At 35.6% G+C, this 24483-nt stretch overlaps 1 protein-coding gene across 2 annotated transcripts in view; it reads right to left on the reverse strand.

Annotated features, from left to right (window-relative positions):
- CPNE8 (copine 8) overlaps positions 1-24483 on the reverse strand; it is a 264159-nt gene that overhangs the window by 44901 nt on the left and 194775 nt on the right. For both annotated transcript variants that reach the window (XM_054443312.2, XM_063672626.1), the window contains 2 exons: positions 11800-11846; positions 2593-2774 (listed from right to left, as the gene is read on the reverse strand). In XM_054443312.2, coding sequence (XP_054299287.1) covers positions 2593-2774; positions 11800-11846 — 229 coding nt within the window. The remainder of the gene's footprint in view (positions 1-2592; positions 2775-11799; positions 11847-24483) is intronic.

The following is a 24483-nucleotide window of genomic DNA, read 5'->3' on the forward strand; positions in this document are numbered from 1 at the left end:
TAAAACATTTGAGAAAGATGAAATCTTATATAAAAACTTATATAAAGGTACATATATCATGGTGTTAATATAAGCATGTATCCAAGAGGTGAGATTACAGGTGATTTTATAAGATGGGGTTTAGCTGTAGTTAAGAGCATGAATTCTAAAATAAGACTGACCTGGTTTCAAGTCCTGTCCTTTGGGACAATGGTTAACTTCTGAGCCTCTGAGTTGAGTTATACAACTCCTGGGTGCACTTTTCTCACTGTAGGTAATGAGATTGGCAGTTTCTAGAGCAGTGCATGTGTCAGCATGAAATATCTACCACATAGGAATTTTATGAAGATTATATGAGATAATGAGTATAAAGTATGTGATTCGATACTCAGTAAATACTCAGCATTGAGTCAAATACTATTTCACTGAAAACCTACTTAACCTTTGTCTGTCTTATCCAAAAAAAAAACAAAAGTGCTTTAAAAATTTTAAAGTAATATAATCATTAGGGAATACTGAAGTTGAAACATTATCATTAACATAATCATTCTTATTTTCATCATCAATGTGGGAGACTATTTTTCATAGATTTAAAGAGGTCTGATCTCTCTGTCTTATTCTGTTTGTGCTATAAGAGAATACCTGAGATTGGGTAATTTATAAACAATAGAAACATACTTCTCACAGTTTTGGAGGCTGGAAAGTCCAAGATCAAGAAGCCAGTAGGTTCAGTTGCCTGGTGAGGGCTGTACCCTCACATCGCAGAAGGCAGGACAAGCTGAGAAAAGCTTCTTTTATAAGGGCCTAATTTCATTCATGAGGGCGGAGCCCTTGCAGACTAACTAGCTCTTAAAGGCCTCACTTAATACTATTACATTAGCAGCACCTGAACTCTGGAGAGGACAGACTGAAACCACAGCAGTATCCATCCTGTATGTGTTTTAATTGGGCTCAAAGAACAAATTAATGCTGGGCACAGTGGCTCACACTTGCAATCCCAGCACTTTGGGAGGCTGAGGAAGGCGAATTGCTTGAGCTCAGGAGTTTGAGACCAGCCTGGCCAACACAGCGACACCCCATCTCTACTAAAAATACAAAAATTAGCCAGGTGTTATGCATGCCTGTAATCCTAGCTACTTGGGAAGCTGAGGCACGAGAACTGCTTGAACCGGGGAGGCAGAGGTTGCAGTGAGCTGAGATCTCACTACTGCACTCCAGCCTGGGCAACAGAGCAAGGCTCTGTCTCAAAAAACAAAAACAAAAACAAATAAACCAAAAAAAAAAGTAAGGCACAAATCCTTCCTTAAAAATACAGGTTAAGTATCCCTTACCTGAAACCAGGAGTGTTTCAAATTTTGAATTTATTTCTTTGGATTTTAAAATATTTATATAATTACCAGTTGAGCCTCTCAAATATGAATATCCAAAATCCGAATTGCTCTGATGAGCGTTTCCTTTGAGTATTTTATTGAGTTCAAAAAGTTTCAGATTTTGGGACATTTACTTTTCTGATTTGGGAGGCTCAACCAGTATATATTTGTATAGGTTTGGTTACAAGGAATGAACACAGAGTCAGGAAAGGCAGCAAAGGAGAGAATTACAGAGACAGAGAAAGGGAAAAATTCAATGGTGAGAAGAAACATATGAAAGGAAAATTAATAAACCTCATTTAGTTTAACACAATTATTTCTTTTCTTAGGTTTTAAAAATGGTGGTACATTACAGATAGCCACACATTCTTTGGTACTGCTCCCATTGAGAAGTGAAGGTTAATTCCTCTACCTTGAACCTGGGATGGTCTTAGTAACTTGCCTGACCAATAGGATGTTGCAGAAATAACATTTTGGGACTTCTAAGAATATGATGTAAACATCCTTGGAGTTTCTGTTCTAGACTTTTAGATTACTTACCCTGGGAAAGCTGGCTGCTACATAAGAAATCTTGCTACAATGAGACCACTATACAGTTCTGAAGCCCTCCATAACTGCAGAGACAGGCCATACGTAAAACAAGGGAGAGTTGTCCAGGCAACCCCAGCTTTTTGGCTATCCAAGCTCAGGCCCAAGACATGAATGAACATGAGCAAAGAAGTCATGTTAGGAGACATATCAGCCCTAGAAGACATAACATGGAGAAGATCTAAGGAATTCAAAAGACAGCCAGAACTAAGCTGAAAAATATGGCCCCAGTCACCAATTCCAGGCATCTCTAGCCATTCAAGTCACCTAAGCTGAGACTCCAGGTACTGCAAAGCAAAAATGCGCTATCTCCCATTATATTCTGCTTGAATTCCTGAGCCACAAATCATAAGCATAATAGAATCATATTGTTTGATATCTCTAAGTTTTAGGAAGGTTTGTTAGCAAGCAATAGATAACTAAAATAGACCCCCATTTGTAAATCAGGTGGGTGCACTTCAGGTAGATTTATGGCTAAGCTATTTAGTTGTCCTTTTTCCTATTAAGTTCACACTCCAAAGTCAATTACTTACCAAAATTAAGCTACAGTCAGCAAAGCTTGCTACTTGACTGACTAAAGAATAAGTACCAAAGCAATATTAAAAGGTCTAACATTAATTTTTCAAAACATCAAATCCTTTTGACAAATTCTTACCAAAGCAAATTCGTGAGATATCCTTCCATCTGGAGGCAGTTTTGCACCAAATCCTAGAGCTGGAAACATTTTATCACTGTCATAATCTTGAACAATTTCTCCCACTGCTTTTAGTGCCATACCATAGGCATTCAGTTGGTAAGGATTCATGTAGTGGAGGGAAGTGGGCTGGGCAGGGTTGCCTGATGACAGAACACATATTTCAAACATAAGCAATTAAGGTAAATACATTTAACAAGATTTTTCTTGGTGTCCATTTCAGAATGAAATATTCAAAATTATGTTTTTCTGCCTATATACAGTGTGTCAAATCATTTCTTTTTGGATGGATATTAACATATAAATATTTGTTATATTATATTAGACATGTAGAAAGTGCTAAGATATGCCAAATCATATGCAGAAGTTTTCAGAAATGATTCTTATTTTCAATGTCACAGGGTATTTTTGAGTTTTTGTTCCGGAAGTATAAAAGTACTTTTGTTAATCTTATTTTATTATAATCTTTATTTTTAAACAAAATCATGTGCCTTTAGCTTGAATCCTTATGCCTATGGCAAGATGACCCAATAGATTTAATGGACTTCAATAATTATGAAGCCTTCCTATAAATAACTGAATATTTGAGAACTATCCCAATCTAGCACTTAAAAAAGGGAAGCATAGTGATTTTCAAGTGCAGGCTGATTAATCTAGATCTAAAAAATTCTTCACAACTTTTGAACTAGACATTAAGCTAGGAGCCAGAGGCCAGAGTCAAGTCTTGCCATTTGTACGGCAGCCTCTGTAAAATAAATCCTACCACTGTGTTTACCCGGAGGACAAAATGAGATTACATGTTTAAAAGTGATTAAAAATAATAAAGCACCATAGAATTGTAAGCTGAACTGCTACAGTTATTATGGTCTGGGTCATCCACAAGGTTCTGAATTTCAAAATGCTTATACTGTGTAGGATGTTGCGCTTGAATAGTGATGAAATTGAGAGAAAGTGGAACGTATTACTATGTGCTACCACTCAAACACATTGAAATTCACATCAAGTTGCCCTAATTACCAGCATAAAGGCAGCCTGAAAGTCCATTTGGTTTCTTAAGTGAAAATGGAAAGTTAAATGAGACTTGTAACAGCACATGAAGCTCAATTTTACGTTAAAGCATTGCCTGAAGAAGAAAAGCCTCAGGGCATAGTTTTTCTGATAAGGAAAAAAAATAACAAAAAGCACTTGAAATCCAGAGAGAAACAAAATAAAGACCTCCTCTTGGGTTATTTGACAGGTAATTATACACATAATATTTTTGTCCTAAAAACAATTAATTGAACTTTTTTTATTTTATATTTCCAAGAGTTACCAGCATTCAAGGGCTGGCTCCACATAACAAAATCACTAAAAAAGTATCTTCTGACCAAAATGGCCTATGTTCCCCTCAACTTGACTAAACTTGTAGAAAGTTTCTTCCTGAGTATAAGATCCTGACCGCTCTTTTCTTACAGTTCTCACTTTAGAAAACTTGCAATTGTAAATTCTTCCTCTGCCCCTTTGAGATGTAAATCTTCTACAACCAAGGAGTATCTTTCTCAAGGACATGGAAGGCATCCCTTTGAAATATAAACATCAAGAAAAACAGCAGCCCTATCTTCCAGTCTCCATGAGAAGATAGAAGCCTAACTTCAATAAGCACCAATTAGCAAACAGAGATGGCCTAATCACACAAACCAACTTCCGGGCTAATGTCCTCTAGAACTTTTCCAGTAGCTCACCTCAGCAAGCACAAACACTCCAACCTTTTGTTTTGGAGTAGTTGAGTTCAATTTTTGTCCTCTGTTGTAACAGTCTTGACCGCTTTGCAATGGTCATAAATAAAGCCTTTCTTGCCTTTTTAATGTGTCCAGTGTGATTTTTCTTTGACACTTTCTTCTAAAGTAGGGACTTTGCCACTTGATCCAAAGCCCAGTGGAATCAGAGATTAAAAAATACTATTACTAGACTAAATGGTTATTTAACACAACTCTCATGCCTGAAATCCTAGCACTCTGGGAGGCTGAGGTGGGCGGATAGCTTGAGCCCAGGAGTTTGCAACCAGCTTGGCCAACATGGTGAAACCCTGCCTCTACAAAAAATACAAAAATCAGCTGGGTGTGGTGCCATGAGCCTGTAGTCTCAGCTGCTCAGGAAGCTGAGATGTGGGAGCTCACTTGAGTCCGGGAGGTCAAGGGTGCAGTGAGCCCCTGATAGTGTCACTGTACTCCAGCCTGAGCAACAGAGCAAGACCCCGTCTCAAAAACAAACACAAACAAACAAACAAACAAACACTTCCCCCAACTCTCAAACTCACAAATATAGAAGAGTTTTAACCCAATGGTGACAATATGGCAAATATTTTTACTTTGCTATGAAAACTGTAAATAAAAAAATATAATTAATACCCCAGAACATTTAAACATTTTAACCTATCATGTATAGCTGGGCTCTTTGTACCCATAAAAAGATGTCACCTATCTCTTTCCAGCATCTTCCTCTACACCAGTCTCTTCACATTACTGCTAATGGTACTTTCCCTTCCACCTCTACCTCTCAAGTTGCCACCCTGTCCTGAAATTCACCCTCTCCTCCTCCAACTTATGTCTCACACATACTAGACAACCCTTTTTGTTTATTCCAGCCCTTATTGTCTTTTCTCTTATACAGTTATGGATCTTGTCTTCTATACCAAAAAAAAAAAAAAGGCAATTTAAAGTATTGAGTCAACTCCTTGAGTCTGGGACAGTGTTTGTATTTCCTCTGTATCTGCAAAGATGCTTTTAAACAATGAATTTCTAGTAGGGTAATAACATTGGGGCCCAACTAATAGCCATAATAATTATAACACGGAACCTAACATGTATTGACCATTTTATATCATAGCTCACTTAACCCTTTCAACAAACTGACAATATGTATACTTTTGTTATACCCAATATTATCAAAATTATATCTGATTTTGCTTTAGAGATGTACTATGCCTTTGTTAGAAAATCACAGTTCAATAGAATATTTTTAAGAGTTTATTGAGACATAACGGCATAAGTTATGTATTAACCATTTAAAATATATAATTCAGCAGGGCATGGTGGCTCATGACTGTAATCCCAGCACTTTGGGAGGCCAAGGTGGGTAGATCACTTTGAGCTCAGGAATTCGAGACCAGCCTAAGCAACATGGCAAAATCTCGTCTTTACAAAAAACACAAAAATTAGCCAGGAGTTGGTGGCATGTGCCTGTAGTCCCAGCTACTTGGGAGGCTGAGGCCGGAGAATCACTTGAGCCCTGGAAGTGGAGGTTGCAGTGAGCTGAGATTGCACCGCTGTACTCCAGCCTGGGCGACAGAGTGAGACCCTCCCCCATCTCAAAAAACAAAACAAAATAAAACAAAGAACAATTCAATGGTTGTTACTATGTTCATAGTTATGTGCAATCTTCACTATAATTAATTTTAGAACATTTTCATCACTTCAAAAAGAAACTGTACCCATTAGTTACCATCCTAGCCCTAAACAATGACTAATCGTCTTTTTGTCTCCATTGATTTGTCTCTTCTTGACAGTTCATAAAAACAGAATCACATAATATGTGATCTTTTGTAACTAGCTGCTTTCACTTAGCTTACAGATCTCAACAACCATCTATCTTGCAGCCTGCATGTATTAGTGCTTTATTTTTGTTTATTGCAGAATAGTATTCCATTGTATGGATTTTATCATTTATCACTTGTTAGACATTTGGGTTGCTTCCACATTTGGGATATTATGTTGTTATATATATTCACGTATAAGTTTTTGTGCTGACATATGTTTTTAGGTCTCTTGAGTATATATCTAGGAGTGAAATTGCTGGGTCATATGGTAACTCTATATTTAACAATGTGAGGAATTTAGCAAAGTGTCTTTCTAAAGTGGCTGTACCATTTTACATTCCCACTGATATAGTTTGGATGTTTGTCCCCTCCAAATCTCAATGTTGGTGATGGGGCCTGGTGGGAGATGTTTAGGTCATGGGGTAGGATCCCCCATGAATGGCTTGGTACCATCTTCATAGTAATGAGGGAGTTCTCACTCTGTTACTTCACGTGAGAGGTGGTTGCTAAAAGGAGCATGGTACCTCCTCCTCTCTCTCTCTTGCTCCCACCATGTAATATGCTGACTGCCCCTTTGCATTCCATCATGATTGAAAGCTTCCTGGGCCTCACCAGAAGCCAAGCAAATGCTGGTGCCATGCTTATACAGCCCGCAGAACTGTGAGCTAAATAAACTTACTTTCTTTATAAATTACCCGGTCTCAGGTATTCCTTTACAGCAATGCAAATGAAACAACACAATCACCAATAATGTTATGAGGATTCTGATTTCTTCATATCGTCACCAGTCCTTGTTATTTGACTGTTTTCTTATAGTCACCCTAGTGGGCATGAAATGATATCTCATTATAGTTTTGATTTGGATTTCCTGATGCCTAAGTTGGCCAAGAATCATTTCATGTGCTTATAGGCCACTTGTATATCCTTCTTTGGAGAAATATCTATTTAGATCCTTTGCCCACTTTTAACATTGGATTATTTGTCTTTTTATTGAATTGTAAGTTATTTACATATTCTAGATTCAAGTCCCTCATGATCATACCTCTGTATGATTTGCGAACATTTTTTCCATTTTGGCAGATGTCTTTTCATTTTCTTGATAGTGCCCGTCTATCAAAAAAGTTTTGATTTTGAAGTTCATTTTATCTATTTTGTTGTTGTTGTTGCTCATGAGTTTGGTATCTTATTTAAGAATCAACTGCCAAATCCAAGGTCATGAAGATGCATCCCTATGTTTTCTTCTGAGAATTATATAGCATTAGCTTTTACATTTAAGTATTTGATCCATTTTGAGTTAATTTTCGTATGCGAGGGAAGAGTCCAACTTCCTGCTTTTGCATATGGCTATCCAGTTGTCCCAGCACCATTTGCTAAGACCAGTCTTCCCCCGTTGCATTGTTTTGGTATTCTTCTTGAAATCAGTTGACCTTAGACATCAGGGTTTACTTTTGCAACTTGTATCCATTTCACTGATCTGTATAATCATCTTTATGCCAGAAGACACTGTCTTAATTTACTGTTGCTTTGTAGTAAGTTTTAAAAGTGAAAAATGTGACTCTTCCTACTTCAATGTTCTTTTTCAAGTTTGCTTTAGCTCTTCTGGGTCCTTTGCAATTTCATATTAATTTCCACATGAATTTTCTCCAAAAAGTCCTTTCAGACTTTGATAATGATTGCTTTAAATAAATTTCATATTATTTTCCATATGAATTTCTTCCAAAATGTCCTTTCAGATTTTGATAAAGATTGCTTTAAATCTGTAGATCAGTCTGGGGAATAGTGCCACCTTAACAATGTGGAGTTTTCTAATCCACAAGCACGGCTGGTTTTTCTCTTTATTTTGATTTTTAATTTATTTCAACAATTTTTTTTCAGAAAATAATTTGCACTTATCTTGTTTCAGAGTTGTTGGACTATAAGTTTTGTACTTCTTTTCTCTTGTTTTGCATTCTTTTAACCATATTTTTTTATTTTATGAACAGGTATTCACAATCTCACAGTCAGTATACTATAAAAAGATTTCCATAAAGAAGTTGCTCTCTAATGTTCTTAGTTCACCTAATTCACTGGTGCTAGTCACCTTTTGTTAGTTCATTGCGTATACTTCTAATATTTATGCATTTATATTGTTACGTGCCCCGATTCTTATGTAAAGGACAGCACACTGATAACTGATAACTCTGTTCTCTACTTTGCTATTTTCATTTAACAATATATCTTAGAAGTCTTTCCATATTAGTAGAAAGAATGGTCCACTTTCCTTTCTTCTCTCTTTTTCCCCTACCCGTCCTTCCTTCCCCTCATTCTTTCCTTTTCGTGGCTGCATAGTGTTTCATTCTGTGGCTGAACCATGGTTTATTTCACCAGTACCCAGCTAATGTACTCTATGAAGCTTTCTAAACTTTTTTTTTTTTACAAATTACTATGAACTATGGCATTTTCTGTGAGTGCAGGTAAATCTGTATTATATATATTTCCAGAAGAAGAATTGCTAGTTAAATTTATTCATAAGTATAATATTTCTTTTGATAATATGATAAAGGAAATTGTTTTCTGAATTTCATTTTCTAATTGTTTCTTGGAAGTACATAAAAAGAACTGGGTTTTATATATTGATCTTCTATCCTGCAAACTTGCTGAACTTATTTATTGATTATAGTAGATTTTCAGTGGATTCTTTAGGATTTCCTACATACAAGACCATGCCATCTGCAATAAGGATACTTTTATTTCTCCCTTTCTTATCTGGATATTTTGTATTTAGTTTTCTTGCCTAATGGTCTTGGCTACAACCTCCAGTATAATGTTGGACAGAAGAGGTGGGAGCATACATTTTTGTCTTGTTTTTCATCTCAAGACAAAAATGTCCAGCTTTTCACCACTAAGTATCACGTTATTTGTGGACTTTACATAGATTCCCTCATCAGGTTAGGAAGTCCCCTTCTTTTTTTTTTTTTTTTTTTTTTGAGATTGGAGTCTTGCTCTGTCACCCAAGCTGGAGTACAACGGCATGATCTCGGCTCACTGAAACCTCCCCCTCCCAGGTTCAAGCAATTCTCCTGTCTCAGCCTCCCTAGTAGCTGGGATTACAGGCGTGTGCCAACACGCCCGGCTAATTTTTTGTATTTTAGTAGAGACGGGGTTTCACCATGTTGCCCAGGCTGGTCTCAAACTCCTGAGCTCAAGCAATCCACCCGCCTTGGCCTCCCAAACTGCTAGGATTACAGGTGTGAGCCACTAAACCCGGCCAGGAAGTCCCCTTCTATTTCTAGTTTGTGGAGTGTTTTCAACATGAAATTGCACCCGACTTTGTAAAATGCTTTTTCTGCATCAGTTGAGATGATCATGTCGTTTCTGTGTTTTCTTCTATTGATAGGGTGTTGATAATGGTTTGGCTGTGTCCCCAGCCAAATTTCATCTTGAATTGTAGCTCCCATAATTCCCACATGCCATGGGAGAGGCCGGGTGGGAGGTAATTGAATCGTGGAGGTGGGTCTTTCCCATACTGTTCTCATGATAGTGAATAAGTCTCATAAGATCTGATGGTTTTATAAAGGGGAGTTCCCTTGCAAATGCTCTCTTGCCTGCCACCATGTAAGACATAACTTTGCTCCTCATTCTCCTTCTGTCATGATTGTGAGGCCTCCCTAGCCATGTAGAACTGTGAGTGAATTAAACCTCTTTCCTTTATAAATTACCCAGTCTTGGGTATGTCTTTATTAGCAGCATGAGAGAAGACTAATACAGGTAGGTTATGTTATTTGATTTTTCGGTATTAAAAATCCTCTCATTGCAAGGACAAATCTTACTTTGTTAGGGTGTGCAATTCTCTTGGTATCAAGATAATATTAACCTCACAAAATGAGCTGGGAAGTAACCTTCTTTCACATTTCAGAAGACTTTGTGAAGAATTGGTATTAATTCCTCTTCAGATAGTTGTTAGAATTTACCAGTGAAGCTACCTGGCCCTGGGTTCAGATTAACTTTGTGGGTAGTCTTTTAAAAACTACTAATTTAGTCATTTTACTAGTTATAGGTCTACTCTGATTATCTGTTTCTTCTCAAGTCAATGTTTCTTCTCAAATCAAAAATGTTTGTCTTTTTATTTAATAAATTCTTGCTTATCTTAGTTGTCGTGCTAGTATTCATCAGTGAACACAATCTAGTACTTTAAAGCAGTTGGGTTTTAGGTATTATTTCTTTTTGTTTGTTTGTTTGTTTTATTTTGTTTTGTTTTTGAGATGGAGTCTCACTGTCACCCAGTTTGGAGTACAGTGGCACAATCTTGGCTCACTGCAACCTCTGCCTCTTGGGTTCAAGTGATTCTCCTGCCTCAGTCTCCTGAGTAGCTGGGACTACAGGTGTGCGCCACCACATTTGGCTAATTTTTGCATTTTTAGTAGAGATGGGGTTTCACCATGTTGGCTACACTGGTCTCAAACTACTGACCTCAGGTGATCTGCCCGCCTCAGCCTCCCAAAGTGCTGGTATTACAGGCATGAGCCACCATGCCTGGCCTTAGGTATTATTTCTATATTCTGTATTATGCTGAATAAAACACGAGTAAAAATAATTAATTGGAAGCCATAATGTTGCAGAATGAACGTGACATGCAGTGAAAGCTGAATTAGAGTCTGGTCGTATCTGTAGTTCTAACTCTAGAACTAACAAGCCGAATGTGTTTATTAGTAAAAATATTTCCTGGATCTGAGTGTCCTCACTTGTATAAGAAGAGGGTTCAATTAAGTGACCTCTAAGGTACTTTCTTCCCTAAAATTTCTATTGTTTTGTAAAACGTGAATGATTGTGAAATAAAAATGAAATAAAAAGAATATAAGGTGGGATCCATAGACATAATAAGCCATTTGAAAGAAAAAATAGACAAATATAAACTAGTGGCAACTTCTGGTAAAAGTTACATAATGAAGTTCACATTCTGATGATACATAATAACTAATTTCAAATGATTGTTCTGTCTGAAATAAAGTTGCTTCAAAATAAAAGTCCACTATCTTTTTTTCTTAAAAGGTTTAATACATAAATTATGAATATCCATACATGGGCTGTTATATATCAGTCCCTCTGAATGAATTAGATATTAATGTGTTAACATAAGTAATTATTAAAAATTAATAATTCAGTAAAAGTGAACCAACTTTATAAAGGACAGATGCTGTTGAATTACATTTATATAAATTCGTACATACAAAAGTACTATAAAAATGAGGATTATAACTTGATACACTTCAGAATTATAGATGGAAAAGAACAGAGGGTAGGAGAATGGGTCAGAGATACAATAGGCTTCAGTACATCTAAAATTTGTATTCTTTTAAACACGTGTAAAACAATGACAATATTTCAATATATAATAAATCTGAATGAGACTATTAGCATTGTTGTTATATTATTTCTAGTCTTTTGTATATTTGAACTATTTCACAACATTAAAAAGAAAGAAAAAATTATGTAAATTTTATATGGAAACTTCAGAAGTATGTAAATATAGAAATAAATTAACACTTATGAAAATATAAATTTATTTTTCATGTAATTGCTGATGATTTTTATCAGGGGATAATCAAAACACTCACCGTTTGATGCTGTAAAATCAATAGCCACTGTGAAATTGATTTGCGTCCTGGAATAGAAGTAAACAAGACTCATTAATAATGAAATAACCTGATAAAAGGAGTTTCTTTTCCATTTGGGTTATATTTTTTAACGTCACTGATTTTCTCAAACGTTAATTAAGAGCAATATATTATAGTACATATTAGATAGCATCAGATAGGCAGTTTTACATGGTAAGAACTTGGCAAAAATATATTTATAGTTACATATATTTATAGTCACATAAAATGAAAACTAAAATCTCAGGAATAAAAGTAGCTCCTATTTTGGAGTAAGTAAGTGACTCATAACAAAGTAGTCAAAGTGCAAATCATTATTTTCCAGCCTCAATGCCATCAATTATTAATTTATGTTTCCAAAATTGTTCTGTAGCAATTGTGAAATTAGCACGTCCTTTAAAGTGTTGCATTGCTAAAATCATCTATAATAATGTCATTCCTTAAACTAATTCTTTTTGACAATCCCCCAAACACAGGATTTTCTCCAGCATCCCTTCCTGATAAAACCCTCAAGAAGCTAGGCATTGAAGGAACACTCCGTGAAATAATAAGGGCCATCTATGACAAATTCACAGCCAACATCATACTGAATGGGCAAAAACTGGAAACATTCCTCTTGAGAACTGGAACAAGTCAAGGATGCCCACTGTCACCACTCCTATTCCACATAGTATTGGAAGAGCTGGCCAATCAGGCAAGAGAAAGAAATAAAAGGCATCCAAATGGGAAAATAAGTCAAACTATCTCTTTTCACGCACCACACAATTCTATATCTAGAAAATCCTAAATACTATAGTAAAAGCCTCCTGGAACTGATAAATTCTGCAAAGTTTCAGGATACAAAATCATGTACAAAAATCAGTAGCATGTTTATATACCAATAATATTCAAGCTAAGGGCCAAATGAAGAATGCAATCCCATTCACAAGAGTGACACACACACAAAAAATATCTAGAATATATCTAACTAAGGGAGTGAAAATCTAACCATGGAAAAAGCCACAAAAGAGAATAAAGTCATGCCCTTTGCAGCAACTTGGATATAACCGGAGGCCAATACCCTAGGCAAATTAATGCAGGGACAGAAAGCAAACACCACATATTCTTCCTTATAAGTGTGAGCTAAACATTGGGTACTCATGGACATAAAGATGGCAACAACAGACACTGGGGACTACTAGAGGAGAGAGGGAAGAAGGGTGGCTTGAGGGCTGAAATATGAACTATTGGGTACTATGCTCAATACCTGGGTGATGGGATCATTTGTAACCTTAACCTCAGCATCACACAATATATCCAGGTAACAAACATGCACATGTAACTCTTGAATCTAAAATAAAAGTTGGAAAAAGAAACACACAGGATTTTCTTTTGTTTTCTTCAGAAATGAAGTATTTCAGACACTAGTCTCCCATTGCTTATAGCATTTCTCTTTGTGTGTTTGTGTGTACGTGTATGTGTACGTGTGTGTGTGTGTATTTACAAATATAGATAAATACAGACATATACTGATTGATAAAATATGTTACAAAATGCTCCTCAACTTGCAGTGGGGTTACATCCTGATAAATCAACTGTAAGTTGAAAACACTGTAAGTCAAAAATGCATTTAAATACCTAACCTAAGGAAAGTCATAGCTTACTCTAGCCTATTTTACTGTGTTCTGAACACTTCCATTAGCCTATAGTTGGGCAAAATAATCTGGCAACACAGTACACTGTGGAGCATCAGTTGTTTACCCAGTGATCCTGTGGCTGATTGGGAGCTGTGGCCACTGTCCAGCATCAGGAGAGAGTATCATGCTGCTTTTCTTTCAACTGAATGTGTATTGATTTTGCACTATGGTAAAGAAAAATCTTGTTGAATTATTGTAAGCTGAGGACCATCTGTGTGTGTGTGTGTGTGTGTGTGTGTGTATGTATGTGTATGTGTGTGTGTGTGTGTGTGTGTGTGTGTATTTAAAGTTCAGCACATGGTTGTTACCCAAAGTTATTTTAGTGAATTAGTTTAGTTTTTTTTTTTTTTCTGATGGAAACTAATGAGGTGGTGGCATTCACATAAGAAATTCACTTTTTTGAGTATAATTATGACTCTATATGTAATTCCATCTCTTTCTTACCAGGGAAAATATAAAAACACAAATACATGATGATGCTATAAATGCTGTAATAACCTGGAATCACATCTAATCTACAAAATAATTTTTAATTAAAAAGTAAATCATCTGAAAACATGAGTACTTTGACTATTTTTTAGCAACAAATTACTTTTGACACACAGCACAATTGATTTAACACTTCCAATTTTGGAACTATTGGATAAATAATGATGGGATTTAAATAAAGCAATCTGATTCTGCTATTACAGCATAGGGTCTCTTGTAGTTCTCTTAGTAAAAACTCTGTGATATTTCCTTCTTTCTCCAAATATTCAGCCTGGAAAGACCTAAATACGATGCAGGGATTGCATCAAATTCACACATTTTTTTTTTCCTACGGAAACAATAATCTTTCTTGTTTACATTTAACAAAAACTAGTATAGATTCCCTTTATATTAACAGTTATATGGTATTTTTTTCTCAGAGTAGAAAGCAGGTTTATAGGTTAAGAATATAGGCTAATTTGGAGCATAACACTAACCAGCATGAACCTAAGTGAGTACAAACTTTTAGAAAAAGAATATAGTAAGACTTCTGGGAGAACATTTTCAGATAAAAGCCCCTCTGAGGGATTGAAAAGAACAATCACCATCAGCACATTGCTTCGTCATGCTGTGGTAGGGAGAAAAATGACTGTGATACATGGCAGTAACGTAGATCAGAAAGGGTGTGGATTTTGAATCTGAATGAACTGGGTTTGAGTCCCAGCAACCCAGTTGGTGACCTTAGCCAAATTTCAAAACTCTTGGAGGACAGGTACCTGGCGGATAGAAAAGAAATGAGAACTGAAAGGAAACAAATGAGATATTACATATACATTTTATTTTACACACATAATATATATACATATATATCATAAGATATTCACATTATATATATCACATATTATATATAATGTGACGTTACATGGCTTGTACCAGTTAACCACAAAATAATTTTAAAGAGAAGATACTATCATCCTCTTTTTACAGAGAAGGAAATCTATGCTCACAAAACTTAATAATAATTTCCACGCCAGTAATAAACAACAGCATTGGAATTTGAATTCACATTCAACTAATCTGTTTCTCCAGTTAAATATTTGCAAACTTTCTGGCTATAATAGGCACACAATAAAGGATATGGATTATATTATTAATATTATGCTGCAATCATGGGAAAAAAACTACACAGATGGTCTTTTTTTTTTGTGACCAAATGAGCTTTTAATATAAAAGAGATTAATCCTCCTGAAAATCAATAACAAACCCAAATTTGATCGGAATATTTTACGAAGTTTGCTGAAACCTGTGTTCTACAGGTTTTGATAAAGGAAGTTTCGGTTTTGAAGAAACGCTGAGTTTTATCAATTGATTTTCTCATGAGAAATGGGATTCTTCTATCAGATATAGACAGTAAATATTCTCAATGATAAAAAAAATCTGGATATAATTGCATGCTTGGGCAAATTTTTCCTTCTATCAAATATGTTATTAAGTATATAAATAACAAAATAATCTGTATATATTCTTTTTATGTTATTTTATTCAAATAACACCTCAGGAATAAAAAATAACTTTGAGCTTTAAGAATAAATGTTTTAGCAGATTATAAAGATCAATTTAGAAATCCAGTCTTTGGTTCAATCTCTGTACACTGTAGGAGAAGACACATTACTATCTTGATTCAACTCTCTCTTGCAATAGTGTCTGCACAATGCTTTCCACATATTGAAACCTCACTGTATTTACTGGGCAAATGGATACGTTTGTTTATGACTGTTTCTAACTTGATCTCCAGGGTAGCCCAGGATGTGTAGCATAACTGTCAGCTTCCTAGAAGCATTGGTTGCAGATACAAGACTTCAGTAGTCATAGATGCAAAGGTCCTCTCAAAGACAAAGTTGTACCTACCAAAGCTACAAAGAAAAGTTATGGCTATTTACTAAAGAACCATACATAAGAGTTAAAAAGAAGGAGAGAGCAGAGGACAGATGCAGTGGATCCCACCTGTAATCCCAGCATTTGAGAGGCTGAGGTGGGAGGATCACTTGAAGCCAGGAGTTCCAGACCAGCCTGGGCAACATACTGAGACCCAGTCTGTATAGAAATTTTAAAAAATAACCAGGTGGGGTGGTGTACACTTGTAGTCCCAGCTACTTAGGAGGCTGAGGTGTGATGATCTCTTCAGCCTACGAATTAGAGGCTGTGGTGAGCTATACTTGCGCTACTGCACTCCAGCTTGTGCGACAGAGTGAGACTCTGTCTGTTAAAAAATGAAAATAAAAAGGAGCAGATATTTAGAATTAAACTAACTTACTAAAACTATCAATAGCTAAACTAAATTACAAAACCATGTAGACTATGTACAATAAAACAATGAACTGTAGAAAAGAAGACAAGGTAAGAAAAAGAGAGAGGAGGGAAGGAAGGTAAGAAGGAAGGAAGGAAGGAAGAACGAAAGGCAGGACCAATGAGCACTGTTGAAACCCAGGACACTCTGAGCCTAAGTATAAAAGGTGGATGCATTCATTTAGCACTAAATGATAAATAAGACCATTTGGTAATTATGGTGCAACAGAGACACTCAATGAGTAAAGCAGAATCCTGAAGCATATTTGATGACTGATTGATGACAAGATTTGATTAATTCTTTGTCTCATTCTGCATGGCAGGAAGGATCCCTTGCCTTTATTACTTTGAATCAGCAGCAGCATCATTCAGCTCAGAAGGAAAATACTACGGCTTACTAAATAAAGCAGTTCATGGTAGCGATGGTCACTTAGCCTACTGTCATACCATTGAGATTTTTCTACTTAGAAAACCACAGTTCAACAATGATTTATGGAGCACCTTCCAATTGCCAAGCACTGTGCTATAGGATGAAGAGAAACAGGAACAAATAAAACACCATTCTTGAACTCACAGAGCAAAACTCCAGCTTTATATTCTTCAATGACAAAGATAGCACAGCATTTTATCATTGAATTCAAAATCAATAGCATAACCTAAAATTCACCTGCACATTTACTGTGAATATCAGTTTGTTCAATACCATGATTCCTAAGCATTTCCATTCATATTATAATACATACTTACTAAATCAAGTGTCATATTCTATGTATTTAGAAAATATTAACTGATAAAAATTTTAAAGAAAGTTCCTAGCAATCCTATAACCTCAAGCTATAAAACAGGTTTCTTGAAGACTTTAATAATTTGTTATAAAAGTAAACCAAACAACATTTCAATCAGTAACGTCATTACCCTTTTTCATTCTCTAATATTGCTTGAAGCCTAATGTTAGAGGAAAAAAAAATCAATAATGTGTCAAAGTAAAAAAAAAATACAAATTTATACAAGATTACTCCTGACAGAATAGTCATAAAACAATCACATTTAAATCCTCGAAACATTTTGTTTAGGAAGTGTTACTTTAGCTGTCATTTTATGTTTTAGAAGCAGAAAAGACAGAAGGATTTCATAAAATCCAGTTAGCAGCATTATATTTTAGAATATAAAAAGTTATGCCTGCCAAATTGCATGAGTTAGTACTAACACCTCAGGAGATTTCCCAATACATATGTCCTAGTACTACTAAAATATGCACTTGGAAAATGTCGCTATTTTACCATCTTTCCAAAAGCTGTGAATGACAGAGAAATCAGATGTCAAGATGAGAATAATTTACTAGCACAGCAAAGATCCACAGGAAGCAAGTATATATGTGAGTATCAAAGAAAACTAGACACACATATACACATACAGAGAGTAATACCATCTTACATGTGTTTTCTACAGCTGTTACTTTGAATTAATTACAGAGAACTAACAAAACTGTGATAGGGATGTGCAGAAGTCTTGTTTTCCTTTCTTCCCAATTTCAAATCCAGTTCAGTTGCACAAACTGAACTTTGTAAATTATACAATGGACTTCTCCCACTCCTCTTTAATCTTGACAAACAGATTCACATCCACTAGCTGTTGGTATCTAGAACCCAAAAATGTAGTTGGGATGCCCACCTAACAATAATATTCCTCTCATTCTTTCTATGTTGGTACCAGGACTATGCTTCTGCCTTGATTTACCAATATGTATTCTAGTTCACACTTTGGTTCTGGAACATGCCCTGAAGCCCTGGTGCACTTGCCTCAAACATTGTCATCCAGCCTAACCCTTCTTGACCTTCTCTCACCATGGGCTAAACCCTGAGCCCTTTTCTGTCTTATCCTTTTGCTTTTCTTAAAAGTGGTAAGCTACCTGAATGACAATGCAGACAGATGCCTGATTCCAAACTTTGCTGCATCTTCAAAATTCTGGCATCCCATGCCCATGAACTACTCAGCAAATTAACCTTGCCAGGTAAGATCTGCTAGAATGAGGGCAGGTTTTGAGATGCACAAATGCAAATTCAGATATAAATACTTTCACTCATGATTCACGTGATCTTGAAAAAACTATTCAACCTTCTGCAGCTCACTTGTAAATAATTATAAAACCTTCCCTGATTGTTGCTGTGAGGACCATAAAAGGACCTGTCTTTTAGAAGGCCCATTAAGTAGATGACTCATTATTATCACGATTATTGATACTAGTTTTTCAGAACCTAAGTTTAGCATACTTCTTTGAATACTGGATTGTATAATGCTTATCAAATTTCTGGGTCTACCAGAGGTTCAGGTTATTGCTCAGAATCTGACCCTCCCATGTCAGATTTCCTTTCCTTCACACCCACTAATAAGGTACCAACCTGCCCAACCCAAAACTGAGCCATGAATTTATAATCTAACCTTATTAGGTGTTATCTAGGTACTTCCTCAAACAAAATTCTACTACATGAAGTAACTGTAAACTTTGACTTTTGCCTTATTTTCTATCCTTTCTTTCCTTCATGCACTCTGGATTCCTGGGGATCAGTGAAATGTCAAAAGTAACAATAAAAAAAATAACTGGAGACAAGAGATATGATCCCTCAACTCTTTATTCTTCATCCTTACTGAATTCAGTTTTTACAAATCAACAAAACTTTCTAATTTCTCTAGACTTTGAAGATTGATTTCTATATTTTTTCACACAATAATACTACTCCAAAATACAACTTCATAAGGAGGCTAGCTTATCTTCATGCAATTCAAGAACACCTTATCAAAAAGGTATGCAAAATTGCCAACCTTTTTTCTAACCAATAGTTAGAAAATATATGTGACATAATCAAAATAAGCTAACAACAACAACAAAAAAAAAACAACCCCAAACCGAAACTGTAAGCACTATCCATCAAAATCCCATTTAAAATGAGGTAGGTGCCAGAGAGGTAACGCCTGCCTAGTAGGAAGACAGTGAACTCTTGAGTCATATAGGCTGGAGTTTGAATCCCAGAATCACCACTAGCTAGCTAGTTGTGACTCCTTGCAAAACTATCAGATCTCTGGGTCCCAGTTTTCTCATATGACAGACAGGTAACAACCACTTTGAAGGAGACTTTTAAATGTGAGAAATAAAACTCTCAAGTACTTGCACATAGCAAATACTTTACATGCTGTAGGACAAATTTCATGAGCAACCCAAGCCATTTTCTCCTGGTTCATACTAATACTCTCCTCTGCTGGGTCAGAAGAGAGTTCTTTCTTTATATTAACATAAATTTGTTTTCCACTAGTCCTTACCGTAATGTGGGTTAGTGATGTATGAAGGGTGGGGCAATGAAGCTCTAACCAGTACAGGCAGTAGAGGGGTACACTATCTGTACAGAACTTAAATATAGTAATATATCTTATGCATATGCAACCTACATTTTAATATCACCGTACACTAGCAATTCTAAGCAATGTCCGTGATAAATTCTTTCCCACTCTACTACCTCCTGCCCTTGGTAAGCTACTGTTTTTATGTATTTCTGTTTCTCCCGCTCCCAGCCCCCAACCTTTTAATTGCCCACCACTGTGAAACTATTTTAGAAATAGCGAAGTGTGTTGTTTACAATAGAATAATTTCACAGAAATAGATGATAAAATTTTGTTCCTACAAAAGTTTCTAAGTTTCAAAGAAAAGTTATATGTTTCAAGAGAAAATTATTAGTATATCATCAGGAGAAAAATTTAAAGTTGTTTTCCTACTATTAATAATAGTTTTGCAAAAATTCACTGCTGTTGCATCACTCAGTTCTTTCAGTTTTCACTGTGTGTGGCTAAAAGTGCACACTGTAAGCAAGCAACATAACTATGAAACTGCCCAATACCAATAGACTGTCAATATTTGGCAAGATTAGTGCTAGTCCTGATGATGAGGCATACCTGAAGAGTTTCCTTTGACTTTGAAATGGAGGGCTCTGAAAAAATTTATCTGCAGCATAACATAAACTGGCAATGAAATCACAATCATAATGTATGTAACTAGGTATCTCTAAGCTTTCCAAGTGTACTTTTTTTTTTTTCCAGATGGAGTTTTGCTCTTGCTGCCCAGGCCGGAGTGTAGTGGCACGATCTTGGCTAACTGCAACCTCCGCCTCCCGGGATCAAGCGATTCTCCTGCCTCAGCCTCCCGAGTAGCTGAGATTACAGGCATACACCACCACGCCCAACTAATTGTTGTATTTTTAGTAGAGATGGGGTTTCACCATGTTGGCCAGGCTGGTCTCGAACTCCTGACCTCAGGTGATCCGCCCGCCTCGGCCTCCCAAAGTGCTGGGATTACAGAAGTGACCCACTGCGCCGGGCCCAAGTATACATTTCAAACGTACAAAAGTGAGAATCAAACCTTAACCAAATAAATGTTTATGACAGTCTTCTTAATATTCCTAAAAGTTTGTTTTCTAAACAGACTTTTCGGTTTCAATATGATAATGTTCCATGTGAAAATGAGTTCAGTTTCGATATGATAATGTTCCATGTGAAAATATTTATAGAAGGCAGAATGGCTTTGTTTTTATTAGACTTATCCCTACTCAGCACCACAGGGTTTAGCTTTCCACTGATTTGATGAATGAAAGTACTTGGGTGCCACAACAAAAAGCATTATAAAAAATCCTAGACACGTATATTCCGTTTTCGAATAAGAAATTGGATTAAGAAAAAAAAAAAAACTTTATAGTGTTGCATGTTCTGGCCAGATGTGCTTCCTGAAGTAACACAGCAACATATCCAAGGCAATGATGCCATTATTTATTTATTTATTTATTTATTTATTTATTTTTTTAGAAGAGGTCTCACTCTGTTGCCAGGCTGGAGTGCAGTGGCATCATCATGGCTCACAGCAGCCTCAACCTCTTGGGTTTAACAATCCCTGCCCCTGCACCTTAGCACACTGAGTAGCTGGGAGAACACACATGTGCCACCACACCCAACTATTATATTTTTTAGTTTTTATGGAGATGCAGGCACATTATATTGTCCAGGCTGGTCTCACACTCCTGGGCTCAAAAGATCCACCTGCCTCAGCCTCTCAAAGTGCTGGGATTACAGGTGTGAACCACCATGCCCAGCCTGCCACCAATTTTATAAAACTAACTTAAATGTTTTACAGAGTCATTTCAATTGTTCAAGTATTTTTAAGTAAAAAAAATAATCCGTATGGGGCCTGTTGATAAAGGAACTTACTGATATTGATCTAGCCTCTAAAATAAGTAGCATTAAGAAGCCCACTTTAGCCTTTAAGATTAGCTTATGATAGGTAGATAGCTCTTTTAAAAATTTTTTCAAACAAGTTTTAGATTTAGGGTTGAGTTTGGGTTGGAGTGAACAGGACTGTCTGGACTGAAAGAAGTATCCTGGGGTTATCCTCAAATAGAAATGAACTACAAGAAAGTGATTTTCATGGGCTTTGTAAATTTGAATACATACTTTTTTCTTCATATCTCTTATAACTAGTGCAATTACTACAACAATATGATGACAACAATATGATGAGCTTAGACATATTAGAACTTTGAGATTTTTCAGAAAAATAATAGCTAGCATTTATTGAGGGTTAACTATATGAAATTTAGTTAACCCTCACAGCCACTCTATGAAATAGGCATTGTTATTCATATTCCTATTTCACAGAAATGAAAACAGGTTATGCTAGCAAGAGGCAGATCTAGGATTTGAACTGTACAATTAATGCCAGAACCCAAATTCTTTGCCACTACTATACAATGCCTCAATTATCAGCAACCACTTCTTTGCAATTGGGCTGACTTTTTCGCAAACATTTATTCCTTATTGAATTTCTTATTCAATAAGGAAGTTACTGTCCACTTACTGTGTCTCCTATTACCTTCTCTCATACTCCCTTTCTCTTAAGATATGAAGAAAACAAGCTGTTTGTGCTTCTAATCTTGATTTTGCTCTTCATCCAAGTAACTACAATGAAGATATAGAGTTCAGCTGAGACAAATTCTGGTAGAGGCAATACAAAAGCATGTTTTCTTATTCCAGAAAGCCTGGTCCATCTGTTTTATCTGATGATTGCTGTATGACTCGTGGAGAGAGTAAGATGGCAAACTGATAAAATCTGAGAAAGACAGATGTGAAGGTTTGTATTCCAGTTTGTCACACTCTGTATTTAAAGTTCTATTTGTTCATTATGTTTTAGTTTTGATAAGAAATTTGGGAGAAAAAAAGGGTAGAAAATCATGCTCCAAATGGCCGTCTAATTAGTCTGTATTTATTCAATGGCCACTCTGTGTTCAGACCTATAAAAATATTTTTAAATTATGTCTCTTTGAACAAACAAATCCTACAAATAAACAATTAAAATGACATCCAGGGAAATTAGTATAAGCTCACCTGGACTGGCTGGATGAGAGTCTGGCCTTTCTTCAGAGGATAAAAATGACAGTCTGTAGACCTCCAAGTTTCTAACACACTCAATTTTCTGATAAAAGCATAGACCAGGATTTCATGTTGACATGAAATTCTAGTGGCTTAGCAGGGACTCAGTGTGCAATAAAATTTGTGATCTGTTTTCCCCCTTCATCTGCCAATCAAAGAGATGTGGAAAACTTTATAGATATTTGTTCCTTAGTTACGGGGATGGGGAAGTGGAGTGTCATAACACTTGAGAGACATAGAGGACTAAAAGGCAGAAGAACCAAATTGAAATTTATGATTCTGTCTTCAGACACTTACAGTGTGAGCTGCTGGGAATATGGAAGTATATATTCTACAAGTCTGTAAAAGTGAATAAACCCAGTTCACAAATAATAATAATTGAAATAATTATCATGCTACCTAAGAAATTATCTTAGATTTCATAACAGTATGTAATTTGAAATGAATCTGACATTGTCCTTATTAATGATAATTGAAGTATTCAATGCCAAAGGTTAGAGATTACTAAATAAACATTTTAGGTACACAATTGTATTCAAATTTTAATATCTAAAATTATTTTTAATAAGTAAAGAGAAATAAAATAACTACAGGGATAAAAGTACAGAGTGTGATTAAAAATGATGACACCAAGGTCAATAATCCAGAAGAGACCATCAGTGTTTATTACATTATAACAAAGCTCCTTTATGAATATTATTCTTCTGTCTAAAAAATAAAACTTTTCACTATTTCAAATCATAGAATGTATCTCATACTCCAGAAAAAACACAGCACTGCTTATCAAAAAAATAAAAAAGATCTAAAAACTAGGTTTGTATTTCAGAGAATATTTGAATAAAAATTGGATTTGGGTTGATTTAGAATGCATCTGTCTCATCTGCTCACTGTGTACCTGAATCCATAAATCTGTCTACTGCAGCTAAACACAATATTTTAGGGATTGAGACAATGAATGAAAAGTAACAAACTAACAACCTGGTTTCACAAACAATCAAGCCGGTATTTTCATGTAAATATCTACATCAATAATAACTACACTAATGGAAGTGTATAATATTGAATACTAGGAACCAGGCCTAAAAATAAGTTCCTTTGAAGGAAAAGATATTAAAAGGCTATGAAAACAATTTTGTTTAGTATTTAAATGTGTCTTTTCTTAACTCTGCATAATTTCTAATTGGATTCATGAGTAAAAAACCAACTTAACATTTTTATAATTTTTGATTCCATTATTTTTTTGTGACAAGAAACAAGAAGAGATAAAATTTTAAATTGCAACTGAATAAGTTATTTCTGTGAGTTTAATTGCAATGTTTGACTCTCAGCAAAATTGCTAAACAGTTCACAACAGTTGCCTGTTTCACACTCTTTCTCTATCCCCGTGCTCCCTTGCATCTGGTCTAAGAGAAATGTTTTATAAAATTAATGTAGAGGACAAAATAAATTCAAGAAAACTCAACTAAGTATTTGGATTAACCAGAGCTAGCTAGAGAATCAATATAATTGTTGTTAATGATATCTCACATGGTAATTTTTCACCCTTTTGATGACGTCAAGCTTTACTTGTCAATTCAGATTCAATATGAGCATAACCCGACAGTGGAAAGGTTATGATAATTAGGCCCCTAAATTGATGCAGGGATAGTTTAACATACTCAAGTCAATAAATGTGATACATCACATAAGCAAA

The sequence above is a fragment of the Pongo pygmaeus genome, chromosome 10 (assembly GCF_028885625.2).
Source record: "Pongo pygmaeus isolate AG05252 chromosome 10, NHGRI_mPonPyg2-v2.0_pri, whole genome shotgun sequence".
In the NCBI taxonomy this organism is placed as follows: Eukaryota; Metazoa; Chordata; class Mammalia; order Primates; family Hominidae; genus Pongo; species Pongo pygmaeus.